The 14,244-nt window shown below is 41.8% G+C and overlaps 1 protein-coding gene across 1 annotated transcript in view; it reads left to right on the forward strand.

Annotated features, from left to right (window-relative positions):
* Positions 1–5,109: 5,109 nt before the first annotated feature.
* KIAA1217 overlaps positions 5,110–14,244 on the forward strand; it is a gene marked incomplete at its 5' end in the record, with an annotated part of 186,984 nt that continues 177,849 nt past the window's right edge. Inside the window, 2 exons of the mRNA XM_082306017.1 lie at positions 5,110–5,179; positions 10,253–10,539. Coding sequence (XP_082162143.1) covers positions 5,110–5,179; positions 10,253–10,539 — 357 coding nt within the window. The remainder of the gene's footprint in view (positions 5,180–10,252; positions 10,540–14,244) is intronic.

Raw genomic sequence — 14,244 nt, forward strand, 5'->3', positions numbered from 1 at the left:
TCAGAAACATGCATCCTGTAATTATGCTCATTTAGCTCTATTTCATCTTACCCTGGGCAGCGGGAAGGAAAGTCATGTTTAAGTGTATCTAGAGTTAGCTTTGTTGGGATTGTCCCAAATTAGAGAGGGAGATAAAGTTAGGGATGAAAGAGAAGAATCACCTTTTTTTTTTTTCCCCCCTCCCCACTTGAATGTTAGCGCTTCTTTGTGATGACCACAGTCCTTTTTCTCAGTTTGATTTAGGGCATGCACAAGTGTGTACTGCTTTCAGACCTTTTCCTTTATTTAAAAAAATGGAGGGGGAGGAAGGAAACAAGAATAAAACTTGGAAAACAGAAAACCTAACCTATTTAATATGATGTAGATGTCCAGGTATGAGAGTTGTGAGCTTGAGCAAAATGTCTTTTGGAGGATGTGAATGAAGGATGCTCTGTTACTTGGAGATGCGTAAGGCACTTAACAGCACAACGCTTGTTGGCGGGAGGTGGGCTGGGACACTGCATCCTTCTTCTTACCTGAGAGCTCGGCGATGCCAAGTGGCAGGTGATTATTGCTGCTCCCCAGAGCTCCATTTGAAATGGAATTGGAAAGATGAATGTATCTTCTGCCTGAATATCTCATGTTCAACGTCTTAGTGACTCTTTTTAATAGTTGTTTTAGTGATTAAGGCTGGTGGTGGCTCTTGGCACTGCTGTCAGTCTCTGAACTTCTCTGAAGAGCTGAAACCTGTAGGTCTGACAAGACATGATGAAATTCTGTTGTGGAGATGTGTAGTGAAGCTCATACTCAGTTCTTCTTTTTTTACTTCAGCTGGAGTGTTACCATTTCACTGCTTTGGCTAATTTTTCCTCACAAGTACGAGAGTTCTTAACTGAACTGGAATGTACGGAGTATAAATATTGAAACTCCCCACAGATTTTTAACAGTGACGGTAATTTAATGATAAATAATCCCAGAGGTTGTATTAGATTGTTTGTCATCATAAATTTTAAAATCAGGTTCAGATGTTTTCCTTCAATTTAACCACTGAATAGCTTAACCACTATCCTTGCATTAGAAATAGCACCCAGTTCATTGAAATACCTTACTAAGCAGATGAGACCAAAATATCATAAAGCCCCCTCCACATCTTAAAAATCTGTGATTCCTTGTTGTACAATACCAAATCAGTAGACAATTAATTTAAAAATAGTGTAAACTTCTTTCCCCCCAGATTTACTTGCATGGATTCGTATCGATAGACCTCAGAGATTTTTTTCATTTTGCTTGTACAAGCTGGTGGCCTATCTGAACATAGTCCTTTTCTTTTAGGAGTGAGTCTATTTTAATTTTAAGCATTGAGAGACCACACAGAGGACCGCAGTGAACTCGCTGAGCACTAACGAGAGTAGAGATGTGCTCAAATGACTTGCAGCACTGAAGCTGCTCTCTGCCGGCCGATGTGGAAATCGCCCTCAGTGCTGTTCTTCCATATTAGTTAAAGTTGCTTTCTCCATTTCAAATCTGACCAGTTGGTAGTGAATGGCCACCCACAGCTTCCTGACGTGGAGGGGAGGTTTCCTGACCCACTGGGGCATCCTCTTGATGCTCCCCTTCTCCAGGGCAGGCCCAAGTGATCTCTGGCTGCGTAAGGGCTTGGAGAGGTGCTGCAGTGTGGCCTGCTTGAGTGCTCGTAATTCCTCCCAGACTTCTGCCTCACCACTCCAGGGCTAATACTTATTTTGTTTCTGGACTATAGTAGGCTAGACAGTGTCAGGCTGGTTCCTGCAGAGAGCATTCATGACATTTTTCTCAGTGGCTACATGATTTCACATGGACATTGAGGCAGGTCTTTAATTATGGGATGCTTCTTCTGATTTAACTATTAATAATTAACTTCCCACTTTTTTAGTTGTGAATAATTACTAGAGCCATGGAGTCATTGTTGTATATTATAACTTTAACTAATTGAGCGCAGCCACTATTTGTTAATTGTTCCTTTTACACACATGCTAAACCCAGAAGTGCATTGTTTTGATATTGATGGGTCCAGATCTGAGCACAGTAATTAAAAGGAACCACTGTTATTGTTGATCCAGCAGATAAACAAATGGTGATTGCGTGCTGTGAACTGGTTAATCAAGTTTATTTAACTTGTCGTTAATGATTCATCCCAGTGTGCTGGGGAGCTCTTTATTTCAGCCTAAGAGTGTAATGGTTCTGGCTGCTAAAGGAGTTTCACTAATTCTTTTAAACAGACTTAGGTAACATCTTAAGGAATGGCATTGTTACATATATTAACTAAATCCAGTTTGGGACCAAGGACTTTTCCCTTAAAGTGAGGACATGCTTTGAGACCTTGCTGTCCTAACTGTTCCCTGTCCTGAGCAACAGCAGGGGTGATTATGTTTCCTCTCATGCTGGGTGGGCTCTTTTGTTTTGCTTGATTTTGATGATACTGAAGCATGCCATGTTTAGTCTCACCTTTTGCCAATGCTCTTTAATCCTGTTCGAGAGACTACTTCTGCAGCCACAGAAGTTCTGCTAAGGTGACACCCAGTTTTCAAGTCACACGTCCACAACCAAATAAGCAATCTCTCGTAGATCATCTCTGCATTTTGGGGGTCCATGTTGCTCAGGCCCCTTAGCAGCATCAGCAATACCGCTTACTGTCAGTCTCAGCAGTGGGAGCATCTTGCTGTGGCCAGGAAAGCAACAGTTTCAGACCAGGTTGGCACCATCCCAAGGGGCAGCTGGCTGCTTACTAGGACACATCAGTGGGGGAGTCAAGAGACCAAGTCTCTGTCTTGTGTTCCTGGCTGTGGAAAGTAACGGTGCTGGCTAAAAGTAAATATTTTAATTTTAATGAAAAAAAATTTTTTTTTAGTCTTAAACTAATTTTCTACGTTTTTTTCCCCACTGTGGATGGAGGTGAAGCTCCCTATAGGGCTAGAGTGCATTGATTTTGATCTTATTAAGGCTTTTGGTACAAACTGTACTGATCTCCAGAGCTAACCCTGGTTTTGTACAAGGCTGCAAAAGCACCTTCATTTTAGGCATTTGTAGGCAAGTATGTTTTGTGCTTTCCATTGCGTTATTTCAGATAAGGTCTTTTTAAATGCCCTTAGTTTCCTAACTCTCAGTTTCTGAGCCCTGTGTACAGGTAATGTCTTGGTACAGCTTTCATGTTGCTACTGCAGGGAACTGCACTGCCTTTCTTTTCCCATCAGGGGTTTCTGAGTTATTTTATATTTCTTGAAGTTGGTGGTGTTCAGTGCTCACTATTCCTGTAAGATCCCTCTTCTCCTTCCAGCTAGCTGTGAATATAAGTTGCAAGAGGCTCATCATGCTTGTCCCGACTCTGGAAAACTTCAGTGTTAAAGACACATTCTTCCATATCACAAAAGGCAACATCAGATAAGTAGGATGGCTGGCCGTCACTTCTCCTAAAATAGTCCAAAATCAGAATGAGCAGAGTAACCCAAGGCCAGTAAAAACACTACTCTAAATACAATGTGTATCACACTGTTTTCTTTATATTGCAGGGCAACTATAGGAGTATTCTATTGGGAGCACTGTACTGCAGACCTTAAATAGCAGTGCTAATGTTTAGATTGTATTTTCATCTTTTCTATGTTTTCTGTGCCAGATTTCTGGGACCTTTGCCAGGTTCCAAGACCATATAGAATTAATTGTTAAAAAGGAAAATAAATATTTCTTAAGTGCTAGAAAATATGCATGTCTGATCTAATGAACAATAGTTTTATTCATTTATTAATTGTTAATTGTAATTTACTCAAAGGGTTTTTCTGTCTGGAAGGGGGAGGATTGGGGCATAAGGAAAGTGATTCTCCTTGAGCTTCTGTATTGAATGTATATATCCACAAAACATTTCTGCATTCAATAATCTAAGTAGACAGGATGACATTTCTGCCAGATAGAGATATAGAAGGAAACGTAGGAGAATTTTCCTAGCCTGTCTGGACTGGGTGGTTGAGAGGCCATTGCAAGCAATTTAGCTGATGTTATATTGAAGTCAGAGTTGAAGAAAGCTTGGAAGACCAGATTATGCCAGGTCTGTTTATAAAGTCATCCAAGATACTAACTGTTACCTGGTGTTGCTGTATGAGGTTGATCTAAATGAGAAATTGCATATTTTTATTCATATCTCAGTTATGCTTTGTTCTTAAGCTAATTCAGAAGTTGTCCATGGATAAACTTTCTGGTCTTGATGCTGTAACTCAACACTCAGTTTGTTCCACCATCTCTGGCTCTGCATTATGATTTTGATAGAGTAATTCAGTCTGATATTCACTAAATCAACACATGTGGCATCTGCTGGAATCTGTGGGATTTGATCTCATCCTTCTCAGCCACACTGTGTTTTGCCTCGCAGCCCGGTGGATCTATCGATTCTCAGGCAGGCTTCCTGCCTCCCATCTGCCAAGAGAGAATTAGTTGTATGTTTCTATATGCTTTGCTACCAAGGCTTCAAAATCCCTCTTAACCGAAGTCCCTGCTTACATATTGCTACCATTCATTTTTATTGGCTTCACTAAAGTTGAATTCCTGTATCTTGATTTCCCCCTAATTCATTCTCTGAGCAGCTTGAAAGAATTCAACAGAAAACAAAACCTCAAAGCGCTTATATAATGAATTACTTTTAAACTAGACGCTAAAAAAGACAGAGGAGCATTTATCAGGAATGTTTGTGGGCTTGGTGGTTACGAGCTTAAAAAAATATTCTGTGGAAAGGCTTTTGTCCCATGACAGAGATTTAAAAGGCTACGGATTCGGATTCCAGCAGAGACTCGGGCCTGTAATCATGTTTGAAATGTTCCCTTTCATAAGGCTGCGCGGCTGCGGCGGGAGGCGAGGCGGCTAGGGGCTCCCCTGCGGGAAAGCCCATCACCTGCTGGGGCCCCGGGCTCGGGGGGCTCGGCCGGCGGCCGCTGCCCACCGCCGCGGCGCGGAGCCCGGCTGCCGGCATGGCGGGCGGGCGGGGGGCTTAGGGGGGACTTCGCAGCCGGGAGGGGAGAGTTTTCCTGCCTCCCCCCGGGACCGGCGCTGACAGTCCGGCCGCTGCGGCTTCCGAGCTGGAGAGGGGAGCTTGGGCGGTAGGCAGGGACAATGGAGGAGAACGAAAGCCAGAAACTTGAGCTGTGCCTGGCTTGCTCGACAGACAGCAGACAGATGAAGGGTAAGTAAGAGAATCAGGCAAAGATGGAGTTCCATTTAAACATGCCCCTCGCTGCTGCTTTTTATTACTGGAGGCAGAATGCATGGGGGGAAAAAGCGTGTCTGTCTTGTGCTAATGGCTCTGCAGATTTCCCTAATACTCCGACTTTGTCAGTTTAACTTTCTCTTTGGAGAGATTTCTCTCTAACCTTTAAAGCAGGGAGCGTGCTGTGTTGCTGTCACAGTTTGCGGGACACTGCCTGGTGCGGAGGGTGCTGCTCCGGCGAGGGGACGAGAAACGGTGTCACGTTCCCTTTAAATGCTCTGCATGCTTCACCCATGGCAGGGAAACAGCTCTTCGTTCAGAAAAGTAGGTTTGAGCTCATCTTTTTCTCGGGGTGTCTTTTAAAAGAGGGAGACTCACGGCAGATTGTCACAGGGTTAGTTTACTTTGTGTGAAACCAGTTGGGTTTGTTTTGGAGTGAAGCCAAGAAATTATCAGCGTGGTTTTCACGGTGGGTCAGCTGTGGTGCATTTGTGCAATTACTGTTGCACGATGTATTTTGTCTAAAAGCAAACGAAAACTATTTCCTGGTGAATTCTACGTGGGCTATTCCATGTGGAGCATAACATTCAGGTAGCATGACAAATCTGATCTCTACCTCTTACGGTATTTGTGGAGCACCTGTGAACATTCCCAGTTCGTGTGTATTGTATTCCTCATAGGCACTTCAGAAAAAGTTGTGTTACTGTGCTTCTGTGAAACAAATAGTGCATGGTCGGGTACATGCGGTTTTAAAAAAAGTCACAAAAGTTTACAAGAATGTAATACCAGAAAATAGTGCACAAAGAATTTAGGAGAAAAAAAAAACTTTCTTTTTTTTCTTGGGGGTTCATTAATTGCCTGATGCTCTTTTGAATCACTTTTTAGTTAAAACACTGGGCAGTGCAAGTCACGTGCATCTGTGTCTGTATATGTTTACGTTTAGTGAGACGGAAATCTTCACTTAAAGGACGTGTCTGAACAGGAAAAAAAAAGCCGTCAGTAACATATTTCTTCTGTATGGGTTGTATGAAGCTGCCTGAGATAGATGTGGAGCTAGAAAAACAGAGGTCTGACCAGACCGATCCTATGATTCCCCAAAATTTTGAATGCTGAAAGCTCATAACCAAATGTAGTAGTTTTGGCCCATATCCAAAATTTGCATTTTAAAGTTCCTTGGAAAGAGAGCTAATTTTAAAGACAGTGGAGTAAATCAGAAAGATTCCAAATAATCTCAAATTTACTCCTAGCATAAATACAATGGAGGTGGGTTTGACTCACACTGTTGAAATTGTATTCTTTTTTAAACTTTAAGTATTGAATGTGCTTTGCTTCAAGGCTCAGTTTCACAGTATCAGTATGGGTCATGTCCATACTTGTTCCTTTCTGAAATGATTCTGAAAATGTTCTTCTCTCATGTCACCTGGGTTGCAAAACAGGACTATTAAAATCTTCACAACATTTAAAGTAATGAAGCAAAGTGACTTTCCTGACCTTCGTAGACTTCATGGAGGGTGTGACTTAGAAGAATTGCATACCAGGACGTGTTGAAGGACTTTTTTCTTTTTTCTTTTTTCTTTTTTCTCTCCTTTTTTTTTTTTTTTAAATTTCCAGCTCACAGCAATTAATCCTTTTTGATAATCTTTCTGATAATCATAGGCATACTGCTTCTACGCTGCAGACCTGGGCCTTCCCTGTGGTTATATCCACTGTAGTAATGGGTAATGTTAAGAAATGTTGAAATTCTTTTTCAGATCAGAGAAGCAATGCAAGTGTAAGGGTTACTCAAGCCTTTGGATAACCAAAGCCCTCCCCTGTCAATCAGCAAGTCTTGCTTTTTGTTGCCCGCTAGACTTGCTACTTTATTGAACAGAAAGACCTTCAGCTTTTAGCTTCTGAATATGAGGGAGGGAGAGGGGGAGACAAGCTTATCTCACACCTCTGTGTTTGCCATTGGCTTCTCTTTACTCCTTTTCCAAGGAGGGTACTTGCATAATTTATCCTTTCGCTACTCTTAGCTCTCTTCTGGGAACCATCACATGATCCTTCACACATTTCACAGTTATCTGTGGGGATTGATTTTCTAGGCCTATTATCTTCACTTGGAAGATACAGAAAGTTTGCCCACGCTGTTATTGAGCAATTCCAGGATCCAGAAAACCTCTCTCAGTTTCTCCTCCCTGTAGCACTGCGGCCCACACAGCAGCTGTGGAGCTCACGTGCCCCAAGGTACGCAGAAGGGTTTCACCATCCCAGCTTTCAATCTCGCCATCAAAGTCACTTGTCCCTATCTATGAAGTGGCCAAGGAAGATTTTTTCAGCAATTACTAGGGGAAAGACCCATATTCAAGCATGACAGAGAGTTTGGTTTGCAAAGAAAGTCACGTGCTGCTGTGTGCGGTAATGCCGCGGGACCGTGCTGAATGCCCAGGTCAGCTCGGTCTGACTAGCAATTAGTTTGCATAGTTTACATTCCTTTCTTTTCACTGGTATTTATACAGTATTTTCCAAATATATGAAAGAAAATAAGAGACTTTGTTGATCTTTCTCCTATAGTATAAGAAAAATATGTTATTTTTGATTCCTTCTCAAGGTTTCACCCAATAACAACTAGTGGTAAAACGCTTTACTTGATATGTCTCTTTATGTTCCAAATAATTAGCTTTTTCTTAAACTAGTGAAATGACTGAAGTGCAGAGTAGGGAAAGGCTTTGCATGAGAGAGATTTAGGACCCGAAATACACATTCATGAGCCCTCTGTTGTGTTTGTCAGTGTGGGTTTACCTGCCTTCTTGAGGAAGTGCCTGCCACCAATTCAGTGATTGAAACTGCTGCTGTGACCATACTTTAAGAGTTTATACCAAATTGCTGCACTCAGTCACCCACGCTCACGCTGACTCCCTTGAGCTCCAAGGAAATCCCTTATTTATGTCTGCTGCCTTTGTTCCAACAGCCTCAGGGATATAACCTCCGGGCTCTGGGTGCAACAAATTAAAGATGGTAAATTCCAGCCAGCCCCATCCCACCTCTTTTTCCTCCTGTGTAAAATCCATTGAAATGACTGTGCAGCTTTCAGAAACCATTTTGACTGAGTGTTTCTGGAGTAGCCACACTTACTTCTTGCAAGCAAAATTCTCCTTTTTGCCACTTTTGTCAAACAAGCTCAGTGTACCTGGCAGTTGGTGCTCTCAATTTTCCATGATCAGTGAGGCTGGATGTTTTTTAATTAAGTTGTGCTTGGAAAAGTTGAATGTGTGAGTGTGTGTGTGTGTGTGTACGTACACGTGAGGCTGCTGCTCTGAAGGTTTAACCAGGATTGTGCTTCTAAGAAGGTCTTAGAAGGTGCTATGGAGATCAGAGGTGGCATTTTGAATCTGTGTAAGAGCAAAACTTCCCCGTGAACCAAACCTGTTTCCAAAGTCCTGCTTGAATCTGTGCTCATCAACGCATGGTGCCACCTGCAGTCTGGGCTCTTGCGTCTAATTCTGCTTTCGGGATAGGTTTCCATGAATGCAAATGAGAGGGTGTTGTTGATATTTTGGAGTCCTTGAGCATTATAGGGAGCTTACAGTGACATGCAAAGTCTTTGAGGACCTTCCAGGGCCCAGTCCTCTGAAACCCAAGGGAACTGGGTCCCCATGTGAACTCGTGGGGCATCACAGGGGCAGCGGCCCCACCGGTGGAGGATTTACTTTATTACCATGGCTTGATGTTCTGTGGGACTTGGCAGGCAATTGACAATGCACACCAGAAAGCTGAGAAACCCTCAGCATAAAATCCTGAGGCAAGTGGTAGGCAGGGTGTCAGGCTGACTGACTGAACCATAAAAAGAAGCGAGTAGGTGCCTGTTTCCAAACACCAGTGCCGTATAAATGGCAGCACGCGGGGGAGACAGTTGCTGGGAGGATAAAGGGCTCAGAGGCAAAAAGTGTCAGACAGAGAGAAATAGAGATGTATTAAAAACACATAGAGGAAGGAGCTTCCTGCTCCTGGGGAGGTGCTGTAAAGGGTTAACACTTGCAGGGATGGCTGAGGCTGCCCAGTAAAGATGGGGAAGGCCACATCAGACTTGGAGAGGCCTTTTCAATGCTTCTGGTTTTTTTTTTTTTTTCTTTGCTGACAAAGGAGTGAGGGATTTTTCAAAGGTATTAGGTAACAAGGCTCCAGACTACACTTTTTCATGCAGCAGAGGGTTCGTGTTACACAGTTACCTGAAGATAAGCCAGCACTTACATACCCTCGTGTTTGCCTGTCTCTTTAAAAACGTTGTCATGGTCTTTGGTCTTAAAGTAGATTTTAAAGTTATAAAATTTATCTGAGTTTTTTTTTTTTTTCTTTTTGTATCACACAAAACTTGCTTTTATTCTGTTTCTTAAGAAATGGTTTATTGAAAAAGTGATGTAGTATTTTCCATCCCGCTGTCCTGAGACATATAAAATCCAAGGGAGATCCATGAAATTTAAAACCAGACCACAGTCAGAAATCAGGAAAAAAAGTCTCCAAAACCCTCTTATTATTTCATAGGTGTTTCAGAGCATGTTGAAAACACACTGAAAAAAGATTGAGGATTTCAAATCTCCTTCTCAAAGGAATTTTATCAGTTGGTATCCTTAAGGATACTAGTTATGGGGCGATTAAGGGTACTGGAGCCTATTGAAGAAACCTGTTTCTTCTCATGGCAAGCATCCTGTAGATTTTAAAGGTCAGGGAATAAGGGCCCTGTCAGATCTTCTTTTCAAGTCACATCGTGGTAAAGATGATATAAAAGGAACATCTACTTTAACGATGCTCACTTTTCTGTGAGGCAATGCTGCAGTTGTGTGTTAAAAGTATGTAAGTACTGTGCATAGCTCCTATAAATTATTTCCCTGTTGCTTCTTACAGCATATATATGCCTAATGATGCAGAACATGCCATTGAACACTACCAGACTTTTTAAAGAACCTAGCTTTTATATTGATCATTTTCTTTTTCTTATTAATGTGAATGTTGGGATTAAGTTCTTATAATATTCTGGTTTGGGTTTGTTTTTTTTTTTTTTTTTTTTTCCAGACCAGGCAAAATCCAGTTTGCATGTGACATCACTAGACGATGCAGAATGTCTCCGATCTAAAGAGCTCCTTTCGACCCCGAACAGTCACACTTCTTCTAATTCAAAATCCACCCGTAACATCCCTCGAAGACATACAGTAGGTGGCCCTCGCAGTTCCAAAGAAATACTGGGAATGCAAACCTCGGAAATGGACAGGAAGAGAGAGGCTTTTCTTGAGCATCTGAAACAGAAATATCCCCACCATGCTACAGCAATAATGGGACACCAGGAGAGACTGAGAGATCAGGTATGAAACTCAAATTCATATCTTGCTTTTTGTCAAACAGTCCTTATAACTTCTGCAAAGTTGAGTGTTACCTCATTACAAAAGTTGAGAATGTAACAAAGCATTAAACAGTTTTGGTTGTTGTGTTTTGTTTGTTTGGTTTTTTTTTTTTTTTTTTTTTTAAATATAGCCTAAGATTCAGTTGCTCCCTTGAAATTCAAAGAAACAATAACAAAAATGAAACTATTCAATAATACCTTGGAATTGTTTGTTGAAACTGAAATTTTTTTAAGAGCTTTTCATTTTTTTTAGAATATACATGGAGAAAAGAATGAAGGTGAGACTCTTGATCTTAGTACTTGGGTCTCCATCTATTTTTCACAGCTGAAGGGAAAATATGGAACAGCTGTTAACTTCTGTTACACTTTCAGTATTGGCACCACTGCCCGGGAGAAAAGAAAATATCTGTAGAGTGTGTCTGTATGCTTTAGCTGGCTCTATTACCCTTTGATTTGCTTTCTTTTATATTTTTGAGTCTTTTAATACAAACAGAATGGACTTATCCACAGGTATCTGCCTCCTTCAAGCTGTTTTGACATCCACATTGGTCTGCCAGCAGCGCACCTTAAGGTGGCTTGCTTTTCACCTGCCTCCAATTACTTTTCAGAAGCGAAAGGTAGATGCAGGGTCAGAGGAGATGTGACACACTGATGTATTTCTTAGAGCAGGTGGAGGCTGCCATCATGTCGACCTTCTGAATTCAGGGAATGCTGTGCAAGGATCTGTTCACAGCCTAACTCTGGGCTCTGGTTTTGGGTGTGATGTTAGAGTTTAATCTGTTCAGCTTTACAGACAATCTATGTTCTATTCCATAATTCATTTTTTTCAATCAAACAGCAGAATTTAGAACTAGGCTCAAAAATTTTGTGCCTGTTTTTCTCAGTTTAACAAATGATTGACAGCAAACCTTTTCTAAAAGGGTTTTTTTTTTAGCGTTTTATAGGTATTTTAGCACTAGCAGCAAATTAATTGTAAATAAGGAATAAAAACTGGTTGGCAAAATACTGTACTATGCTATGGGAGTTCTTACTGAATTTCCAGTGTCTTTTGAAGCCTTCCAGACCTTTGAAGAGCTGACCGTTGTTACAGGTTTGGAAAGATTGTGATTTGGTAACTCCCCCGTACAACTTCTCTTTGACAGCGTCTCTGGAGATCCCAGCTGCTACCGCTGCCTCAAAACACAACTGCTAGAATGCATATGTATCCAGCTAAAATTGCTGCAGGACTTTAGCTCTAACGAGGATGATCTATTTCTTACTTTTAAACAGCTTCTCTTCTTTCCTTTGAAAGTCTTGATTTCCCCCCCCCCCCCCCCCCCCCACTTATCTCTTCTATGAACTTTAGTGACTGTGTGGAATGTGCCGGGTGGTGGATAAAGATAGCATACAAATTAAATAAAGGGAGTGGGAGGGGGGGTGAAATCCAGAGATTAGATCTTTTGGAGTCATGTAAATATTTAGTTCCAGTGTTGCAGACACTGCAAACCCAGTTTGAACAGCCTACAGCATTACACCCTACACATTTTGTAATTTGAGCCTTTTCTGAAGGCAATAAATTAGAGAAGGAATGCAGTAACTGTTACTGCTATTTGTTTAAAATGTGTCATCCTTGCTAATTTATTGAGGGTAAAATTCATGTGAATGTCTCCTGCTTCTATTTTTTGATGATTAGACATATGTATTGTATGTAATGAGTGTGAATTTTAAAACAAAATAACTTTAAAATTACTCTTGGAGCATCCAACTATCTTTCTTGAGAATGGGAAAGACTGAAGAATCCATCCATTCAGCATAACTTAAAAAAAAAGATAAACTGAACAGAAGCCACTTTAAAAACATGCAGAAAGAAGTTATTCCAGCTGATAGTAAGAAATTTGCTTAGTTGAAATGTATGAACAGTCTGGCTCAACAGATGCAGTAACAGATTATTATGGTCTTGGCACTACAGTTCAGAGGGGTTTTTCTTACCAGTTGTGTCTATGCATGCACATATACCTATCTGTGTAGTGTGTGTGTGTCTATGCATAGGTTTGTATATGTATGCGTAGGTATATGTGTATATATTTATAGGTGTATGTACAATGCAGGCTTACTTAGCTGCTGCATGAATAAGACCACAGTGTAGTTTTGCTTCAGACGGTGTATGTGTGTGTATAGCATATATACTTCCTTTTTTTTCCCTTGTATATGTATGTGTGTAGCAGTAGTGTAGAAGACAAACAATGTATACGTGTAGTAGGTATGTGTATGTAACATATATGCATCACATACAAAACCTGTAAGATATATGGGAAGGCATGAATTACAATGTTACAATTTATTTTCTAGGTTCCTCTCCTCCCTTCTTACTTCTCCAGCTGCTCCAATATCTGGAAAGTGGCAACATTATACATGGTGGGAATTTCCCCACTGTGGGAGATCTATCAAGGATAGTAGCCAATGCAACATAATTTTCTAATCTCTATGTCAAATGGTGCACCTGGAACATAAAACATCCCAATATTTACAGTCAGGAGATAGTCCCTTAGATATCGTAGCATTTGTCTTCCAGGTTGCTCTAAATCCTGTCAGGTCCATAACCAACAAAAATGGGCCAGAAAATCAAGATTGGTAATTGTCTCTTTTCTGGTGGACTTTCTTCTCTTTTCCGTTTTAACCATCAGTATCTGAGTTTGGCTAACTGAGTCTTGGTTTGCAGTAAGTAAACATCAGGAAAAAAATGCTTGATGTTGTCAGAACATACTGTATCACCTCCACCAGCAAGGTCAGCTCTTCCACTAACTATTAATGGTTTCCTCCAGGCTCCGTTTATTCAGATAAATCCCTGATGTACTTCCTGAGGACCCGTTTCTACTCTTGATAACCTGCCACAAATCAGAAGTACAGTCATGGCCAGGTAAAATGCCAGCGGGGATTACTGATGGTTAACTAACGTGGTGACCTGAAACCTCCCAGCTGTGCACACAGATCATCCCTCCTCCACCCCGCAGGTTTGTTACCCTGTTTGTGATATCTTATTCTGGAAAGGAAAGCTCACAGAGACAGGGGCCGTCTTTATTTGCACAAGGGCTTTGGGATACTGCCGCAAGGCAAATAACTTGCAGCTAAGCTGGTCTGCGTGGTAAACTGGGGCATGAGTTTGCAGCAGCTGGGGGTTGCAGGCGCGCCATGCCTTGTGCACCCCAAAATGCCCGCAGGGGAACACAGCACCCCACAGCCACAGCTCTGCGACCCACAGCCTGGCGGCTTGCCCCCATGCTGCAGGTTTTCCCCCTTGCAGAACAACCTGGCAGCCAGGCATCAGAGCTCCCTCCACCTGGAAGCCTGGAGAGCCAAGGAACAAAATCTTTTTTTATAGGTAACACAAGCTTCTGCAAGAGCTTTGAATACCTTGTCTCTGCCAAGACTGTCTCGTCTGTGTTAATGAAAGCAAGGCACTAACGTAATCCCCAGGAAAGTTAGAAAGAAAAAAGAGAAAGGAAGGAGGAAAACAGTCTCGGTCTTCTGAAGTTTGAGATGGTGTGAATCATCCGCTGCTGAGCTCATGGCAGGACGCGGTCACTGCTTAGGTGGGGTTGACTCTGGTCAGCAGCGAAGGAAAGAGCAGGAACAAGTATAAAAGTTGGGTCGGTGGCTGCGAGGATGAAAAAGAGTTTGCAATTAAGAG

This window comes from Platalea leucorodia, assembly GCF_965183815.1.
Source record: "Platalea leucorodia genome assembly, chromosome: 1".
Classification (NCBI taxonomy): Eukaryota; Metazoa; Chordata; class Aves; order Pelecaniformes; family Threskiornithidae; genus Platalea; species Platalea leucorodia.